General features: G+C 39.6%; 1 protein-coding gene across 1 annotated transcript; it reads left to right on the top strand.

The window, feature by feature from the left end:
• The first annotated feature begins 2,049 nt into the window (after nt 1-2,049).
• On the top strand, nt 2,050-13,397 carry COIL (coilin). Its single transcript, XM_007432099.3, has 7 exons — nt 2,050-2,407; nt 4,084-5,209; nt 6,578-6,664; nt 7,700-7,747; nt 10,691-10,760; nt 11,167-11,255; nt 12,090-13,397. The coding sequence occupies exons 1-7, from the start codon at nt 2,145-2,147 to the stop codon at nt 12,207-12,209; spliced, it is 1,803 nt and encodes a 600-aa protein (XP_007432161.1). The 5' UTR covers nt 2,050-2,144; the 3' UTR covers nt 12,210-13,397.
• The last annotated feature ends 4,968 nt before the right edge of the window (nt 13,398-18,365 follow it).

Below are 18,365 nucleotides of genomic sequence, written 5' to 3'. Positions count from 1 at the left end.
GGCAAGATGAGCAACTACAGTTCAAATCATCATTGCCCTATTTTTTTCACACGTTCCTGTGTTTTTATCAGCAGTTTTATGTGCAGGCATCAGGAAATGGTGATGCAATCTCTTTGGTGTGAGGAGATTTCAGAGGGAAGTTAAACTATTCAGATTGAACAAGGAAAAGGAATTTGTTTGTCTCTCTCTCCGGGACTCCAGTGTATCCAGAGATCCTGAAAGCTTCCACCTAACTTTTTGTTAGGATTATTTTACTTTAAAAGTATTCAGTTAAAAGGCACTGACAAACTGCATGCAAAGCTGCAATAGTTTTATTTTTTTTATTACCAAGAATAAATAACCTTAAACTTCAGTCACCTCACAAAACCTGCATGAAACTATTTTTTCATTGATTTCAGGCTACACACACACACACACACACACACACAAAATATACATTAAAATGGCAATTAAATTAAAATGGCAATTAAAATAAGTTATATGATGTAAAAGAGGAAGAAAGGAAGAGTTAAGAATTTTAAAGGTATCAAAGAAATGCAGTTTTGTTGGACAATATTTGTTGCCTCACTCTTGTAGCAGGAAGGCAGAATTTGGCAACATTATGGGTGACAGAGCGTTTATGTTCTGCTAAAAGATAGGAGATGTACTATTGGTCATCTCTCCCTGGGAATTCCTTTATGAGTGGCTGGATTAATACCTCACGCAGGTTCAAATAGAAATTACAGTACACGCTGAACATCATCTATAGTGTGGGAGTCACAGGGACAAAGTTGTTTGTGGAAGGGAAGTTTTTGATATTTATCATCAATAACTGCTGAAGGGAGCATGTTGAATCTGGCCAGAACAAATGCTCTGCGATGTGTTAGTATATGTGTAATATGTATTTCTAGGCCCCAATTCTGGAAGTTGCAGTTTTATACATTTGGAGACTTCAGGCTGGTGAAGGCTGTGCTAGGCATTGAAACCTTATGGAAAAGGGCTCTCAGTTTCTCTCATCTTTATTCCTTACATTTGGGGAGCCAAGGGATGACAAGGAAACTAATGTTCATGAACCTTCACACATTTCTCTCATTTCTGTTATTGTTGAAAGACATTGGGCAGACATCCTGTCTCCTTAAGTGTAGAGGCCATAAAGATATGGGAGGAAGTGACCCCAATCTGATAGCCTTCAGAACACCCTTCAGCTGCTCTGCATTCCATGAAACAATAAATAACAGAAGATCAAAGGGGTGCCCCGAACTTTGACTGGCAACCAATGGGTCATCGGGGAGATAAGTTTCCCCCAATAATGAGGATCCTGAATTTATGCCAATTTTAGCCAATCAATTTGTTAATTGCTGTATCTGTGTAAGAAACGTGTATAAAATCATCTTCGAGTGTGATCAGGTTGCTTCTCTGCCTTAAGGGGAGACCCCAACTGACTCGATTGGCTTGCTTTCAATAAAACTTTAAAAATCTCAGTTGGTGTTTTCGTGTCTGATCTTCTGCCGGACTGAATCCTAATTGGGGAGAGTCAGGAACTCTCAAATTTTGCTAACAGCATCATTTGTAGGATTTTTCTTTTAAACATAACAGTACAGGCCTCCCCAACTTGATGTCCATGGTATGTTGGATTATAACTCCCATCATCACTGGCTGCCTTAAAATGCAGACAAGATCATCTGAATAGTGAAACAGATTCATGGTACTTGCAATGCTAATAATCGTTGAATAATAAAATAATGCATTTCAGTTAAATAACGTATACACCTGTTCCTTCCAGAGACGACTTTGTCCTCATGGGATTTTTTTCACAGCTGCCCACAGAGCAGAAATTAAGTACTCGGAGGTGCATCCATTACGAGGTTGAACAAAACTGCACTGAGGGATTTTATCAGAGTTGGCTATTTTAGAAATTAGACATACCCAAATTTAAAGAAACCGTTACGCAGCTCCCCTGTGGGAGGAGGTGGGCGTTTTTAAAAAATGAACCAACGCAACAAATTGCTGTACTGGAAAAGAATCAACGGGTTCTCGCGCTTTCCCTCTCCCGGAGCCCTTCCGCCCAGCACCCCCGGCGGAGGGAGCTCGCGGACAACCCGTAGCCTTCGCCCTTGCTTTCTTTGTCCCGCGTGGCGCGCCGTAGCAATTGCTCTTTCGGCAAGATGGCGGCGGCCGCCGGTAGCGGCTGCGAGGCTCCGGTGCGTCTCCGCCTGCTCTTCGATTACCCGCCGCCGGTGACTCCGGCCTGCGGACTCTGCTGGCTGTTGCTGGAGCCCAACCAAGTGCGCCTCGTCACTGACCTGATTAGCCTCATTCGGGAGAAGTTCGGCTTTAGCCGCCGCGCCAAGCTCAACCTCTTCCTCGACGGGGCGCTCCTGCCGCCCACCGAGAGCGCGCGGCTGGTGCGGGACAACGATTCCCTTCGGTGGGAGCCTTGCAGCGGGAAAGAGGGCCGGGGCCTCTTGGACACTGCACATGCCTGGGCTTCGGTGGTGGGGAAAACAGCCCCCCCCCCCCGAGCGGCTGCCTGCTTTGCAGTGGCTTTCACAGAGATTTGGCCATTTTGTTTGTGTATTGGCAAATTTACTTAAGTAAATTTCTTTTGGAGCGTTAGCTGGATCCTGTTCAGATTTAGGCAGGAAGATACCCTCCGAGTATTTTGAATTGTATCTTCCATTAGATTCACCCACAGTGAATGGGAGTTGTAACCCTAAACAGCTGGATGGGGAAGGCTGGTTTAAGCCAAGTGCATTATAGTCATGTATAACTTTGTATAAATGCAGCATGTTAAACTTAGTAGGTCTAATATGGAAATTAGCACCCATAAAATCACTCTGTTTATCATCTAGAGCAGGTATTCCCAGACTGTTGAAATTAAAAAAAAAACAAAACCACCTTATCAGGCCTGTATTAGCAAGGCTTGATCACAGGCAAAACTCACTCTGAGGTTTGGTCTCTGCTTTGCTTGTGCAAGCTCATGAAATTTGAGAACCCTGTGATATCTAGATTAAAATGTAATGTAAAAGGTATCCCCCATACACACATAAGCTCCACTACCAAACCTATGAGATGCACTCCCCCCCACCCCCCTGCATGTGGACTGCTTAAAGTACCCTTGTAAGAAAACATTCACAGCAACCTGAATTGACCCTGAGTGGTGACAGGGGAAAGAATCAGTCAGGAACTTGTGGCCCAGTAAACCCAATTGTTTCTATTCGCTGATCATATCTAAGAGATAGTATAGTTGCCATGCTGACCTAGTAGGAAGGGATAAATAGTAATAAGGTCACAGGGATGGGTTTATCTAAAACATTCATCTAAAACGTTCCAACGTTGTGCTGTAATTTCCACTGTGTTTGCCTTTTTCCTTTGTCTTTGCAATGTAGTAGGCCAAAGGTATATGACCTCTAGTTCTGCTTTTGCTTATGGCTGTTAAAAGCCTTGCTGGGAGCCTTGTATATACTGTTTTATTGTTTGCATGCTAATAAAATTAGGTTGAATGTTCAAAGTACGTTTGGTTGCTTTAGGTGAGTCAGGTTTTGGCCACAACAGTAATTATTACAAGTAAGTAATATACTTACTTCTTGCCCAAACTCAGCCTTAATGATATTCATTTTATTTATGGAGGGCGTCACACAAATTCATTTATCTTATTATGGGGTGATGGTAGTGCACGGTTTGAGAAGCCATGGCCTAATGGAAATTATTTGTTCTTACAGGCTGCAGTCCTATATACACTTAGGAGGCGTAAGCCATAAATATAGAGATGGCTTCACACATTATGTAAACAATGTGATTTTTTTGGTTTAATGTGATATATGAGTCCAGACAATTGTGGCATACTTAAACCAGGATTCAGTAAATCATGGCTTAGTGTGATAGCAATCTGCTTGTGTGACCTACTTGCAAATAGACACGTATAAGGCTACTACTCTTAAGGCATAAAGACTGAAAACAGAATATCATACTGAGATGAAGAAGAGTTCCTAACCTGTGTCTTTGTTGGATTAAAAGCCAGCTGGATGTGTTTCACTTTTTAGCATTATACTATATAAAATGTGTTGCAGCATTAACATTTTCTTTTGTTTGTGGATTTGATAGAGTCAGATTGGAAGAGGTTATTGGAGGAAACACTTACGACACAGTCACCAATGGTTTCAGCAGCCTGTCAAAAAAACAAAGAAAGCGACAGTGGCAGAAACTGGAAGCAAAGGATTCTGACAGTGAAGATGAAGAGCCCAACAGAGGAAAAAAAGGTAAATGGAACTTTGAGCACCAGGAAGAAAAATCTAAAAATATTCAAGATTCTGTGACACTGGGGAAAAAGAAAAAAATAGCACCTGAAAGGGCTCATATGATGGACACTAAGAGTGATGATGATACTTCTCATTCCAAGAAGCTTAGGGAAAAAATTGAGAAGGAGAAGGATGCAAAGAAAGAGAAAAAGAGGAAAGCAAGTACATTTCTATCAAAGAGCACCTCCCAAAAGACCAAGAAAAGTCTCAACCAAAAAAGCACAAAGGAAAGCATAATAGCAGAACCCAATGCAAAGAAAGGTGGTTTCTCCAGTGAATCCTCTACATCATCATCTAATAGTGACCATAGTACACCAGGCACAAAACAAACCATCACACATGCATCTAAAGGGACATCACAGCACATCAATAAACCACAGTTGGCTTCTTCTCTAACATCTGTTCCTGCTGGAAAACATAAAGACAAAATTTCTCTTAAAACAGGGGAAACTAAGAAGGCTGAGAGCCAGTCCTTTAGTTCAGATTCAGATTCTAGTTCGGAGGAAGAAGAGCAGCAGAGCAGTAACCTGAAAAATAGGCTACCATATAAGAACCAAGGAACGGTGACAGGCCACTCTTCAAAGACTGAACCTAAAAGCTCCTCCTCAGAATCTGATAGTTCTGAATCAGAGACTTGTGCTTTAAAGAAACAGAAGGTGAATGCCACAGTCATTCCGTCCGTAGGAGGGAATTGTGACAAACAGCTGTCAGCTGTCTCTTGTGGACTAGCTGCAAGCTCAAGGGAAAACAGAAGGGGTCGTGGAAGAGGAGAAACGCCCTTTTGGAGAGGCCCTAGAATTCGTGGATGCCGCGGGATGACCAGGGGTCGTGGAAGAGGAGAAAACGTTCATTTCTTCTATAATTTCAGTAGTGAACACCAGAAACAGAAACAGTTAAACGAAGCAGCAACAAACACCTCCGTTATTATTCAGGTGGGTATAACAGTAACATCTAGTCCATGACTCCATGGGTCGGTGATATAATGTTGTTGGAAAAATTGAAGCCATTACATACCTAACTACACCAGCAAATGGTGGTAGTTTAGTTCCTAAATTATCTGCAAAAATTGAGTATCAATTGAATGTTCTGTTTCTGACATTGTTTGAAAGCTGAGAAGCATGGTATGAGGCTGCTGGGTTTTTATTCTGGTGTTTGATTTGGCATTTAATACATCTGAGTAAGAACGTTTCCTTGCTGCATTATTTTCTTGCTATCTTTTTTCCTTTATGTTGCATACAGTAAATGCTGGTAAGGTAGCCATGCCAACTATTTTGTGAGATAGGTCAGTTGCACCTGCTCCTATGCAATTAGTAGGCTTTTGCCAGTGCCTTTTCTTTTCCACTAGCTCTGGGCTAGAGAGGAAATCCAGAACTTTAAAATAATTACTTGCTTGGAAGAAGTTGCACTAGCTAGAATTATCCTGTCTCCAAGGAGAATTTGCTGTCCTACCTAGACAGAAATAGATAGAACTCCCAAGTGTTGGATATAGTGAGAAGTCTTGAATTTGTTAGAAACCCTTTTTCAAATCCCTGCTCTACACTGCAAGAAAGAATATTTTTATGAATATTATGAAAAGTTGAAATAGGGGAACTGGTGAGGGTGGAGAAAAATACTCCAATATAGGTTCATTGGTAATTTCAACACTTCAGATCAGTGTTTCTCAGACTTTTTTCCTTCAGTCATGGACCACTAAATAAACATTAGGAATATGCAGAGACTACCCAATTAAACAAACCCTCCACACATACATTTGCATCTTTAAGAGCATGAGAGTTTGTTTTTCAGCAAATGTATGATTGTTATAGTTGCATGTATGCGCATCTTCTCATGCCCTCCATTTTAAGAGGCCTTGTAAACTTTTTGGACCCAAAAAACTACTTGAGTGGGCACTGAGCAGTAAGTGTCTGGCAGCTGGCTCTGTGCACATGGGGAGGTGGAGCTGAGCCGATCATGTGGTGGCTTTGGTAGGCTACACTCTGGAGAATTACTGGTTCAGAAGGTTGGAGGAAGAATAGTAGAGAGGCAGATCTATTCCTCCTCCAGCCTTCTGAACAATGATTCCCAAAGCATGATCTGGGTGGAGGTCCACAAGGCTAGAAAGATATTAATTAAAACAGGTATGACCCTAGCTATCTCTGTCAGGCTTAATTTTTCATACATAAAATATTCCCGTGAGTGGCTAGCACCATCGCTGTCAAGGCAGCTAATGTTCTAAAGTAGACATTGACTAGGCAACTTTGCATTACAACTTCTTAGTTATGATTTTTGCACCGATGATATTTTTAATGATTGTTTTGTAGAATCCTGTGGAAGTTCCGAAAAAGGACTATAGCATGCTACCTCTCTTAGCTGCTCCTCCACAAGTAGGCGAAAAAATAGCCTTTAAGGTATTCTTCTTTCAACTATATAATATGCAGCAGGGAATGAAATGCAGACATTAACTGTGAGGCAGGTTGAGTAGCACCTTCTGTTTGTTGAAGCATGATTTATTAAACCAGAATTGGCTGGTTTACACAAGATACTAAAACAAGCAGGTGTTTATAAAACACAGTGATACAAACAAGTGGTTTAGCATTATATGTGAACCTGGTGAATTTTCTCTGCAGGTTCAAAATTTGATTAAAAAGGTGGTTCCTCTGTAAGATGGTGGAAGCTTCCTTGGAAGAGAATTTAAAAGAGAATGGACAGGTGGACTGTTCTCATATATAAAAAAGTGCACAGTATCCTTAATAAAAGCTAGAATTACTTGAGAATTAGGATCTATCTTATGCAGAAACCACTCAACCACCTAACTATTTTGACTGATCTTGAAAAGCTAAGAAGGATTGGATCTGATTATTTCTTGGATGAGAGGTCACCAGGAAATCTTATAACTATAGCTTAGACTGGGAAGTCAAAAAAACATCCTGGAAGAAGCCAATGGCCAACCACCTCTGTATTGTTGCCAAGAAGACAACATGGACATGTCCTTGAAGTCAATAGGAGTTGAGGTTGACCTCAAGACTTTAATGTTACTATTTATTCTGCCAGTACCTGGATCAAGTGAAGTTCTGCTCCTATCCCTCCACTAAAGAATTAATTGGTTCACAGGCTGCTCCCTTCTCTGCAAGGTTTATATACCTTTTGTCCCATATGTGCTTTCCTGGGACATCTTAACTGCCTTACTACAGCGATGTGCACATAACAACTCAAAGCATCCTTTATCACTGGCTCTAATTAGCTCAGACTGCTTAGAGTTGTGATTCAAAGACTTCTGGAGAGCTGCATATTCCTCTACCTCTTCTGAAGGGGCATTAATCTGCTTGTATTGTTAGCTGAGTTTTTTAGATGGGGTACTGTTTAAATAATAATAATAATTATTATTATGCATTGAATATTATTGGATATGTCTGGAGCTTAACATTTTTTTCCCCTTTTAATAGCTTTTGGAGTTAACTGAAAATTATACTCCTGAAGTATCAGATTACAAGGTATTGCCATCAACTTTTCAACATAATTTGATGCTGCTTTTCGATTTATTAAGTATTGCTGCTTAAGACGGCCCTATTAGTCTATGGTAGCAAAAAATCAGAAGGAGCACCTTTCTGACTAACAAATTTTATTAAAAGGCATAAGCTTTCATTCAGATTTCATTTTATAATCTGTCTCACATGTTATCTGCATAACCATCCTACCTTCCCCCCATTCCCCATTGCCTCACCCCCATTTAAACCCTACAGAATTCTAGCACCTCTGTGCATCTGATGAAGTGAGCTCCATCTTGTGAAAGCTTGTGCCTTTTAATAAAATTATTCTTTTGAAGAGATACTACTAGACTTTTTTTTTGCTTTATTGTTAGTGTTTATTTTAATATTGAAGTAGGCAAGTGAGGTGCTGACTGGGGTTTTTTTCCAATCTGAATCTAATTCTTTGACCAAGCTACTACTTGGTGTCAGCCGTTCTTGTTCTCTCCAGTGAGTTTATGGATGACTGAGGTAATGTATACAAAATTCTTTAGGTGCATGGAGTCCTGTATGAATTATGCTATTATTTTATTGTTTGGGAATTTATCTTTCTTACTCTATTCTGTAATGGAAAAAGCGATTCACTAAAAGATGAACAAAGCAGTTAAGACTCAAACCAAAGTTTCTTTATTGAAATACTCTAGAACAGTGATTACTGGGCTCCCAGCCAGCCAGTTCAAAAGCACCAAAGACAGATTTTCAAAGGATTATCAATAAAAAAATGCATGGTCAATCATGAATAATTAATGACATTTGCTTAGGCAAGAAATGCCCTCAACTCTATATCAACAAAGAGAGCCGGTTTGGTGTAGTGGTAGGCAAGAGCAAACCACTTCTGAAATCTTACCAAGAAAACTGCAGGGACTTGTCCAGGCAATTGCTTGAAGGCACGCACACACGCGTGTGCGCACACACACACACACTACATTATCAACAGTGAAGTAATCGCCCAAATCCAGACCTTGAGGCTGGTGCCTTAGTCTTTTTTTTTAATAATATGTTTATTAAAGTTTATAAACAGTAACCAAATTATGAAAAATATTCAATCAATCAGACAGGCATTAAGAATGCGAGTGATAATAAATTGTATACTTTAATCTATAATATACTAATATAATATAGTATAATATAATTATAGTATAATATAGTATAATCTATAATCAAAATAGGTCTATTTTGCATTTTAACTTTTGATTTTTTTCTAACAACTAAACCTAAAAGATCTTTCCCCTTAAGCATACAAAAGACCAATAGTAATAACATATGTATTTTAAACTAAACCAAATAAATCACTTTTACAGGTATAAATCATCACCTTACAATCCTGGTCAGAAAAAGAAAATTCAGTATTAAAAATCCAAGATCAAAACATAGACAATTTAATCCTGATCTGATAGATCCACTTTGAATTCCTTTCTCTTCTTTTTGGAAGGCTCAGTCTTCAGTCTCTTCTCCAAATAAAACCCCAAATTTTATCATTCTCTCCCTGTCTATTTTCAGAAAAGGTTGCAGAGATTTTATGTTTCCCTTCTGTGGGTCCAGATAACTCTGAGAGTCACTCTTCTGATCCATTACAGCACCTTTCTCAGTACCATTCTCATAATCAAGCAACTCTCAGTCCATCTTTAGATTTATAGCATCTTTTTCCATATCTTCCATGTCTCTCTCATAATCTCACATTTCTTTAAAGTCCATTTTAAGGTCTTTATTCAAGTCATCCTCAACTTCTATTTTATGCAATGAAATCTTTTCTTCTTCTACAACCTCTGTTAGTCCCAATTTTAGAAATAGTTCCTGGGCACACTGATTCCAAACAGCTAACAATTCTTCTCTGAAAGAAGGAGACTCCTCCATTGTGTTAAAAGATACCTTTTCCTTTAATTGCTCTTTGGCTCCTCTAGTTAACCTTCAAAGCTCAGTCTTATCTGGTGTTTATTTTCAGAAGCAAAACTTTCCCAGGACAGATATTCTTGCAGTTAAATCCAAAACCACTTACTGTATTTTCTTAAACATTTAAAACAATCCTTAAAAAAGCTGTTTCAAATCCCACTAGCCTCTTAACTGTCCCCAGTCAGCATTTTTAATTCCCTTTTGCTGTTTCCAAACTTTAAAATATTTCTTTTTGATCTTTAAACTTACTTGAATCTTCTTTCTCCTGGTGCCTTAGTCTTGCTGTCACCCTGATCTTCATTCCTTCATTATTGTATTATAAGATGACCCTTTTTGCAGTAACCTTTGCCTGACATGTTTACGCCTGTTACCTGGCTTCTGGTCCCTTCCCCAGGGTTACTCCAAACTAAATTACAATGGCAAAGTGTACCCTGTATTCCTCATTGCTTCCTTGATTTTTACATAGTTACATAGTTTTTCATACTAGCACAGGAATATGATTTTAAACAGAAAGTCATATTTTTAACTAGGAAAATCTGCCTTTACAGATATCTTTTCTACTTTCAGACACCACAGTCTGTAGTTCTGAAGCTTGGGTAATTGTTGAGTATCATATGAATGTGGTTTCTCGCTCTCTCTTTGGAAACATTTATAGTGTAAGGAATTTCAAAATTACTAGTTAAGTTGTTCAGTAGTCAAGTTCTCATTGTTAGTGTTGTATGAAATGCTAGGGACCATGAAGAAGAAAGGTAATGCATTTTATTGGGAGATCCCTACCCTTGAAGAGCAAACTGCACAATACTTAGTAGCAGAGAGGATTTAAACTGCTCTTATTTAAACAGCTTCCACATATAATAAAAATCCTTATTGCTCTTAATGTTGCAGCTGCATATTGGGGGTTTGTTTTTTATACTAATTTTAATAATATAACATTTTATGATATAATAAAATACTTAGAATATGTTAGTGTTTTACTGAATGCACTTATGAGGGCCATAATTTAATTCTTATATTTTTAAGGAAGGAAAAATTGTCAGCTGGAATCCTGCTAATAAGCAGCTAGAACTTGAAATCCTTTCTTTTTCATCAGGTGAGTATTATGCAACTTCCTAATGTTTTGCTGTTGTGAAGCAGGATGACAAATGATCACCATTTATAATGGGGTTCTGCAAAATTAGTAGTCTGGCTTGAAGTTAAACTATCATGGAGGAAATCTCACCTTCAGATGAGCAGAACTTCTTTTCCTATTGCAGGCCTCTGCTTACATCACTAAATCTGCTCCAGAAGGAGGGTCTCAGGAGCAGATGTTGAGGTCCTGCTGGGGAGGCAGCTGAACGGGAGGGCGGGGAGGAACGTTCCTTCTCTGTTCTGCTGATGGAGTCTGTTCCATCAGTGAAATCGATAATTCTGTACCATCTGTTGACAAATCCTGCAATTTCCAGTGGCCCTGCAAACACCCAGGATCTAATTTTCATTTTGTTGTGGGCTTTTTTTAGTAGCAAAAGAGCCAGGGAAATTTGATCTGGTTTATCAGTCTGAGGATGGAGCTGAGACAATCGAATATGCAGTATCTCAGGACAGAAAGGTATGGTAGCACTCTCTTGAAATTGATCGGCCATCTAAGGCTTCCTTAAATCCTTCAGACATTTTAAAATAAATATGTCTATGTTCCTAGCCCTTGATCAAGTCTTACCACAGCTACAATGCCTGTGCTGGAGCATTTCTTTGGTTGTACAAGTTAAATTGCATCATAGAGAGAGAGCAATCTGGGGGGGGGGGACAAGAGCATTTCTCTTGGGTGGACCTTTTGGAAGTCACAGGTCAGCAACAATTGGGGCTGGTACTAATATCAGTGGGACAGATCCAAACTGGGTCTGGCCTGAGCCAACTCTTTTCATCCCTTCATTTACACACATCTGCCATTGTTTCTCAGTTCTCTCTCCCCTGCTTCCCTTATATTCATTTCCCCCCTCCTCTCTGTTTTCCATTTATAATCTTTAATTTCCCTGTTCTGTTTACCTTTCCCTCCCAGCTGCCTACACTTCCAGGCAACAGTTATACTTTTAAAAAGTCACAAGGTGATTTTTTTTTACCATCTCACACCTTATTGGATAAGGGAGGTGATCAGATACATCCCCACCCCCTACCGTAAACCAGCTTTGTTAAATGCAGTTCAACAATTGATGAGATAATTCAGTACAATAGATGAGGAGTTGTGGTCACAGCTCAGTCTGATGCCATCCAGTGGTGTCACTGGAAGGACTGCGGCTTGAATTTTTAGCCTTTGGGAAGGAGTGCTTTGATAAATGCTTTTATCATAAAGAAATGCTTACATTGTATTGCACTGGTTTAATGCCATTCAGATGGTGTCTGCTGGCTGCATCAACTTTCACATTTTTATCTATGTTTTCTCTTTTAGATAACTGAAAGTTGGGATGCGCTAATTGAGCCCAGACTAATAATTGACCCTACCAGTAATGAATCTGGTGCTAAAAAGGGAATCCCTTCAGATGTTAATTTGCCTGACCCACAGATGTGAATATGCTTGAGCTGTGTGTAAATATTTTTTGAAGAATTTTCCTTCAGTTTCTGAAGACAGTATATACATATCCTTTTTTAAAATAAAATATTATAAAATGAAAATGATGCTGAGGGAATGTAAGTAGTTTATTAATGCCCGGTATGATGTTTCCCAAACTTCCTGCAGTCACGGACCACTAAATAAATGCTTGGAAAATGCATAAACCAACCAATTAAAAACTTTACACGCTCCCCTGTGTTTTCCTTTTTAAGAATATAGGCATTCACATTTTTTTGACAAATAAGTATTTGTGCAGGCCTTCCCCTCCATTTTTAAACTAAATGGTGTATCCCCAAATTAAAGTGAAACTTAAGTATTTATTTCCCACTTGTATTATTTTATGTAACCATAGTCAATATCAACTCTTAATGTGAACTTGTTGATCAAGAATATTTGGTAGAAATTTGTGAATACTAAGGGGCTGGGTCAAGTGTATCTCCAGCACAATGAAGTTCTATTTTTAGATACTCGTTGTATATATCCTATTCACACTTTTCTTGTTGGGTTGGTTGTACAAGATCATAATTATCCTTAGTGTAGCACATGCAGACCCATAATTAATAACCATGCTTGAGACCTGTTCACTGTTGTCAGTTTCCTGAACTTTAGTATTCAGGCTGAGGTAGCAAGTAGGTTTTCGTCAGCTGACTGTTGGGGTACACAGAAAGATGAGGCTGAGGCTGTAACAGACCACCTGATGGCCCTCTGTGGCCCACAGTCACCATGAGAATCATTGGCTTAATGTTCTTCTCTTTAGTTGACCTTATAGCAGTCAACTAAACCACAGTCTCAACAGCCACCTGAAGGAATGACAGTTTGGATCCCCCCTTTGGGGGTAGCTGCCTTCTCAGTAGCAGCCCATGCCCTGTGGAACACACTCCTCCCTGAGCTCTGGCAGGAAGGAGCACCCTTCTACCCTTAAAAAGCTGACTTTCTCCCCAGGCATTGGGATAGGGTGGGCTGGAGCCCAGTGGTTGTGTTTTTTTATGTACTGGGGAGTGTTGGTTCAAGGTACTGAGAGTTGTTTATGTCTTAACATTATCATTGTTGCTGAGAGCCACCGAGAATTATGGCTTATGAGTTGGGCAGCCGTTTGTCTCTTAAATTAAATAAATAAATCTTGGACCAGTCTTGACACTCCCTTCCTAGTGCTCCCCTCTTTCCTATCAGCTTCTTAGCTTATAAAAGCAAAAGTAGGCAGATAGTAAGTTACACTGGGGGTGGGAGGGGAGGGACACCTGGATCAGGATGGGAGAAGAACCTGTTCTTTCTTGTGACTTGCCAGTATGAGTCAAACTCTGCTTTGGATGAGATGGTTTTGTCCCCTTTGTGATCTCTCAGAGATGTTCTGTGAGGTTGCCATGCTATAAATGTTTTCTTTCTTTGGAGGAAAGAAGTCCTAGTAAAATCAGTGAGAATGATTTTTGGTTAGCTAAATACAAGATTGTGCTGGAAAAGATCCCTGCCATCACAATGGCTCATTCTTAAAATGATTTATACATCTGTACTGTAAATCCCGTCTCTCCCAAGTATAATGAGAGAAGGATCAGGGCCTTAGACTTGGTAACAAATTCAGTATAACAAGGGAACCCAAATTCCTCAATGTTCCCAGTTACTCAGCTGCTTCAAGAGTATATTGGTTTGGCCTAAATTCCCTTTATTACAAATGTCCATCTAAGCTTCTGAATTTCACAGAATTATGCCTGCAGTGAGATGAGGATGTTTTCTCTGGATGGCAGCAGTGGAACTGTCCATTTTATATATTAACCTTTGCAGAACAGTTATGTCCTCAAAACTCTTATGCACAATTTTACATAATTGGGCTTCAGTAATGTCTGCTGATGTTGCATAACTTCCATTAGTAAGGTGGTTTGGTTTCTTCTCCTACTAGTATGGTCTACTATGCTGTGTATAGTAAGTAATCAGGCAATTTACTTGTGGTGCTTGCTTATATTACAGCTGAGACATGTGGTACATCTTCAGCGTGGAACCAAGGCTTGCGGAGGTAGCTGAGTCAATATAACAAAGTATATTCATTAGATACAGAAGAATTGGTTTAAAAAAAAAAAAAGCTGAGTGCTGCCCTGTACTGGTCTATATGGAAAGAAGCAGCACTGAGTTCAGAGATGCTTATTTCCAGGTAATTAATGTCTAAGCCTAAAATATAGGGAACTAACATAGGGATCAAAAATCTAAGAAATAACTGGTACAAACATAATAAAAATCAGAGGAAATGTAGCCCATCCTTTTTAAGGGACCCTTTTTTACATTTAGGCTGGTGTTTGTACTTTGAATCCAAGCTTTGCCTCATATACAGTACTGTGCAAAAGTTTTAGGCAGGTGTGAAAAAATGCTGTAAAGTAAGAATGCTTTCAAAAATATATATTGTAATTGTTTATGTTTATCAATTTACAAAATGCAAAGTGAGTGAACAGAAGAGAAATCCAAATCACATCAATGGAGGATTCGAGTCAGGTATATGATTAACCAGTTATACCAAGCAGGTGCTAATCATCAATTTCATATGTAGATTGAAACACAGTCATTCACTGAAACAGAAACAGCTGTGTAGGAGGCTTAAAACTGGGTGAGGAACAGCCAAACTCTGCTACTAAGGTGAGGTTGTGGAAGACAGTTTCATGTCACAGGTCATACACCATGGCAAGACTGAGCACAGCAACAAGACACAAGGTAGTTAGACTGCATCAGCAAGGTCTCTCCCAGGCAAAAGTTTCAAAGCAGACTGGACTTTCAAGATGTGCTGTTCAAGCTCTTTTGAAGAAGCACAAAGAAACGGTCAATGTGAGGACCGTAGACACAGTGGTTGGCCAAGGAAACTTAATGCAGCAGATGGAAGTTGTATCATGCTTACTTCCCTTTGACATAGGAAGATGTCCAGCAGTGCCATCAGCACAGAACTGGCGGAAACCAGTGGGACCCAGGTACACCCATCTACCGTCCGGAGAAGTCTGGCCAGAAGTGGTCTTCATGGAAGAATTGCGCCCAAAAAGCCATACCTCCGACATGGAAACAAGGCTAAGCGACTCAACTGTGCATGAAAACATAGGAAGTGGGGTGCAGAAAAATGGCAGCAGGTGCTGTGGACTGATGAGTCAAAATTTGAAATATTTGGCTGTAGCAGGAGGCAGTATGTTCGCTGAAGGGCTGGAGAACGGTACAATAATGAGTGTCTGCAGGCAATGGTGAAGCATGGTGGAGGTTCCTTGCAGGTTTGGGGCTGGATTTTTGCAAATGGAGTTGGAGATTTGATCAGGATCCATGGTGTCCTCAATGCTGAGAAATACAGACATACTTATCCATCATGCCATACCATCAGGGAGGCGTGTGATTTGCCCCAAATTTATTCTGCAGTAGGACAACCCCAAACATACAGCCAATGTCATTAAGAACTATCTTCAGCATAAAGAAGAACAAGGAGTCCTGGAAGTGATGGTTTTCCCCCCACAGAGCCCTGATCTCAACATCATTGAGTCTGTCTGGGATTACATGAAGAGACAGAAGGATTTGAGGCAGCCTGCATCCACAGGAGATCTGTGGTTGGTTCTCCAAGATATTTGGAACAACCTACCTGCCGAGTTCCTTCAAAAACTGTGTGCAAGTGTACCTAGAAGAACTGATGCTGTTTTGAAGGCAAAATACCAAATATTGATTTGATTTGGGTTTTTCTTCTGTTTCTCACTTTGCATTTTGTAAATTTATAAACATAAAACAATTACAATATATATTTTTGAAAGCATTCTTACTCTACAGCATTTTTTCACACCTGCCTAAAACTTTTGCACAGTACTGTATGTTGCTTAATAAAAAAGAGCACTACCCTGAGTTAAGATGTGAAATTTTATATTTTTAGTTATGAATCATTTGGAATTTCCTTTTTAAAAATTATTATAACCAATAACATACTTGAAAAAGTCTGGAAATAAAACCTGGAATGCTCTGATAGGAAGGGAGTCAAAAGAATTGCTGTTTGAATAAAAAGTGACTGGTGTCAGAGTTTAGTTACTTATTCTGAGAGCTCAGGCTTCCCTTCCTTTCAAAAAACTCAGTTCCATGTGCTTCTGTGTTCAAATGGTGATATAAAATGAAGCAATCTTCATGTTCTAGCATGGACTTTGAACAAAACAAGAGGAGATGGAAATAAGGTAAGTTCTAAACTATCATTTAGACAAAGAAAAATGAGATGGGAGGATGATTGCATTATGATTGATTCAGCTCGGGGCTCCAGTCTCAAACATTGGCTATCAGGTACATTATGTAGGTCAGGGGTTCCCAGAGTGGGTGATATTGCCCCCCTGTGGGTGGGGGAAAGATCTGGGGCAGTGGTGAGGGGAAAGTGGGCAGCATGGGAGCATCAGAATCGAGGGAGCAGAAAGAGTTTTTTTTCAAAATTACTGTATATGACAAAATCTATGCACACACAAAAATATAAGCAACAAACACTGAAGTAACACATAAATTATACAAAGAATAAAATTAACATAGTTATACATACCTGAAACATGGTATTATTTTATTTTGTGGTCAGGAGTCAGAACATCTGTTTGTATTTTGTTGACTTGGTCTGGACAGGACATGCTGCACAAACCAGCCAAGCCAAACAGTAGATGCCATTTTAGCTGTGCTATACCCATGTTTATAGTGTTATATTAGTAATCGCTGTTTTTAATTTGCAGTAGACCTACTATCCGGAAAGAATTGTGTATTTGTGTGTATGTAAGGGGGCACTACAGATGTGGCTTGAAAGGCAAGGGGGGCTGCAGCCCCAAAAAGTTTGGGAACCACTGATACAAATATTTAACTAATATTGTGGTCTCTTAATGAGGGTTAGAGCCTGGTCACTGCTGGCATGAAGCCCGCAGTGTTATTTCCAAGAGTAGCCCATGGATCAACGCCTGTCTTAGTTAAATGACTACAGGTAGTCCTTGGGTTAACGCCCAGTTTATGGATATCCCATAATTAAGAACGGAGCCTATTGTAGCAAAATTTGAGTTAAATACACAATGATTCAAGTTAAATACACAATGATTCAAGGTCCTGCGGCATTAAATACACAATGATTCAAGTTAAATATGCAATGGTTCGACTTAATTACACAATACTACTTACAGTCATGTGAAAAAGAAAGTACACCCTCTCTAAGTTCTATGGTTTTACGTATCAGGACATAATAAAAACCATCTGATCCTTAGCAATTCTCAAAAGTAGGTAAATACAACCTCATATCATTTGTCAACAACAGATGAACAACACATGACATGTCATTTATTTTACAAAAAGCCAAAATGGAGAAGCCATGTGTGAAAAACTAAGTACACCCTTACTGCTTCCATAGGTAGGAAGAGGCTAAGTAGCAGCCAGGTGCTGCTAATCAAATGCCATTGATCAACTGATCATCAGCAAGTGTGACTACCTCTATAAAAGCTGAAGTTTTAGGAGTTTGCTGGTCTTGAGTATTGAGGTGTGTGTTAACACAAAGAGTAAAGACATCAGTGATCTTAGAGAAGCAATTGTTGCTGTCTATCAATCTGGGAAGGGTTATAGGGCCATTTACAAACAATTTAAAGTCCATCATTCTACATTGAGGAAGATTATTCACAAGTGGAAAACATTCAAGATAGTTGCCAATCTTCCCAGGAGTGGATGTTGCAGCAAATTCACCCCAAGGTCAGACTCTGCAATGCTCAGAGAAATTGCAAAAAATCTAAGAGTTACATCTCAGATTCTACAGGCCTCAGCATGTTAAATGCTAAAGTTCATGACAGTACAATTAGAAAAAGACTGAACAGGTATGGTTTGTTTGGAAGGGTTGCCAGGTGAAAGCCTCTTCTCTCTAAAAAGAACACGGCAGCACGGCTTAGGTTTGCAAAGTTGCATCTGAACAAATCACAAGACTTCTGGAACACTGTCCTTTGGACAGATGAGACCAAAGTGGAGATGTTTGGCCATAATGCACAGTGCCATGTTTGGTGAAAACCAAACACAGTATATCAGCACAAACATCTCATACCAACTGTCAAGCACAATAGTGGAGGTGTGATGATTTGGGCTTGTTTTGCAGCCGCAGGACCTGGGCACCTTGCAGTCACTGAGTTG

Source organism: Python bivittatus, unplaced genomic scaffold (assembly GCF_059951505.1).
Source record: "Python bivittatus isolate LINGU-HERP-01145 unplaced genomic scaffold, Pbiv_v1 ctg000220_np1212, whole genome shotgun sequence".
In the NCBI taxonomy this organism is placed as follows: Eukaryota; Metazoa; Chordata; class Lepidosauria; order Squamata; family Pythonidae; genus Python; species Python bivittatus.
Note: the sequence above shows the minus strand (reverse complement) of the source record. Positions and strands in the feature narration are given on the sequence as shown.

Excerpts from the sequence above, each read along its gene's own strand:
- COIL (XM_007432099.3), top strand. The coding sequence starts at position 2,145 with ATGGCGGCGGCCGCCGGTAGCGGCTGCGAGGCTCCGGTGCGTCTCCGC. Across the intron at positions 2,408-4,083 it reads CGGGACAACGATTCCCTTCG|AGTCAGATTGGAAGAGGTTA; the intron begins GTGGGAGCCTTG and ends TGGATTTGATAG. Across the intron at positions 10,761-11,166 it reads AATCCTTTCTTTTTCATCAG|TAGCAAAAGAGCCAGGGAAA; the intron begins GTGAGTATTATG and ends GGCTTTTTTTAG.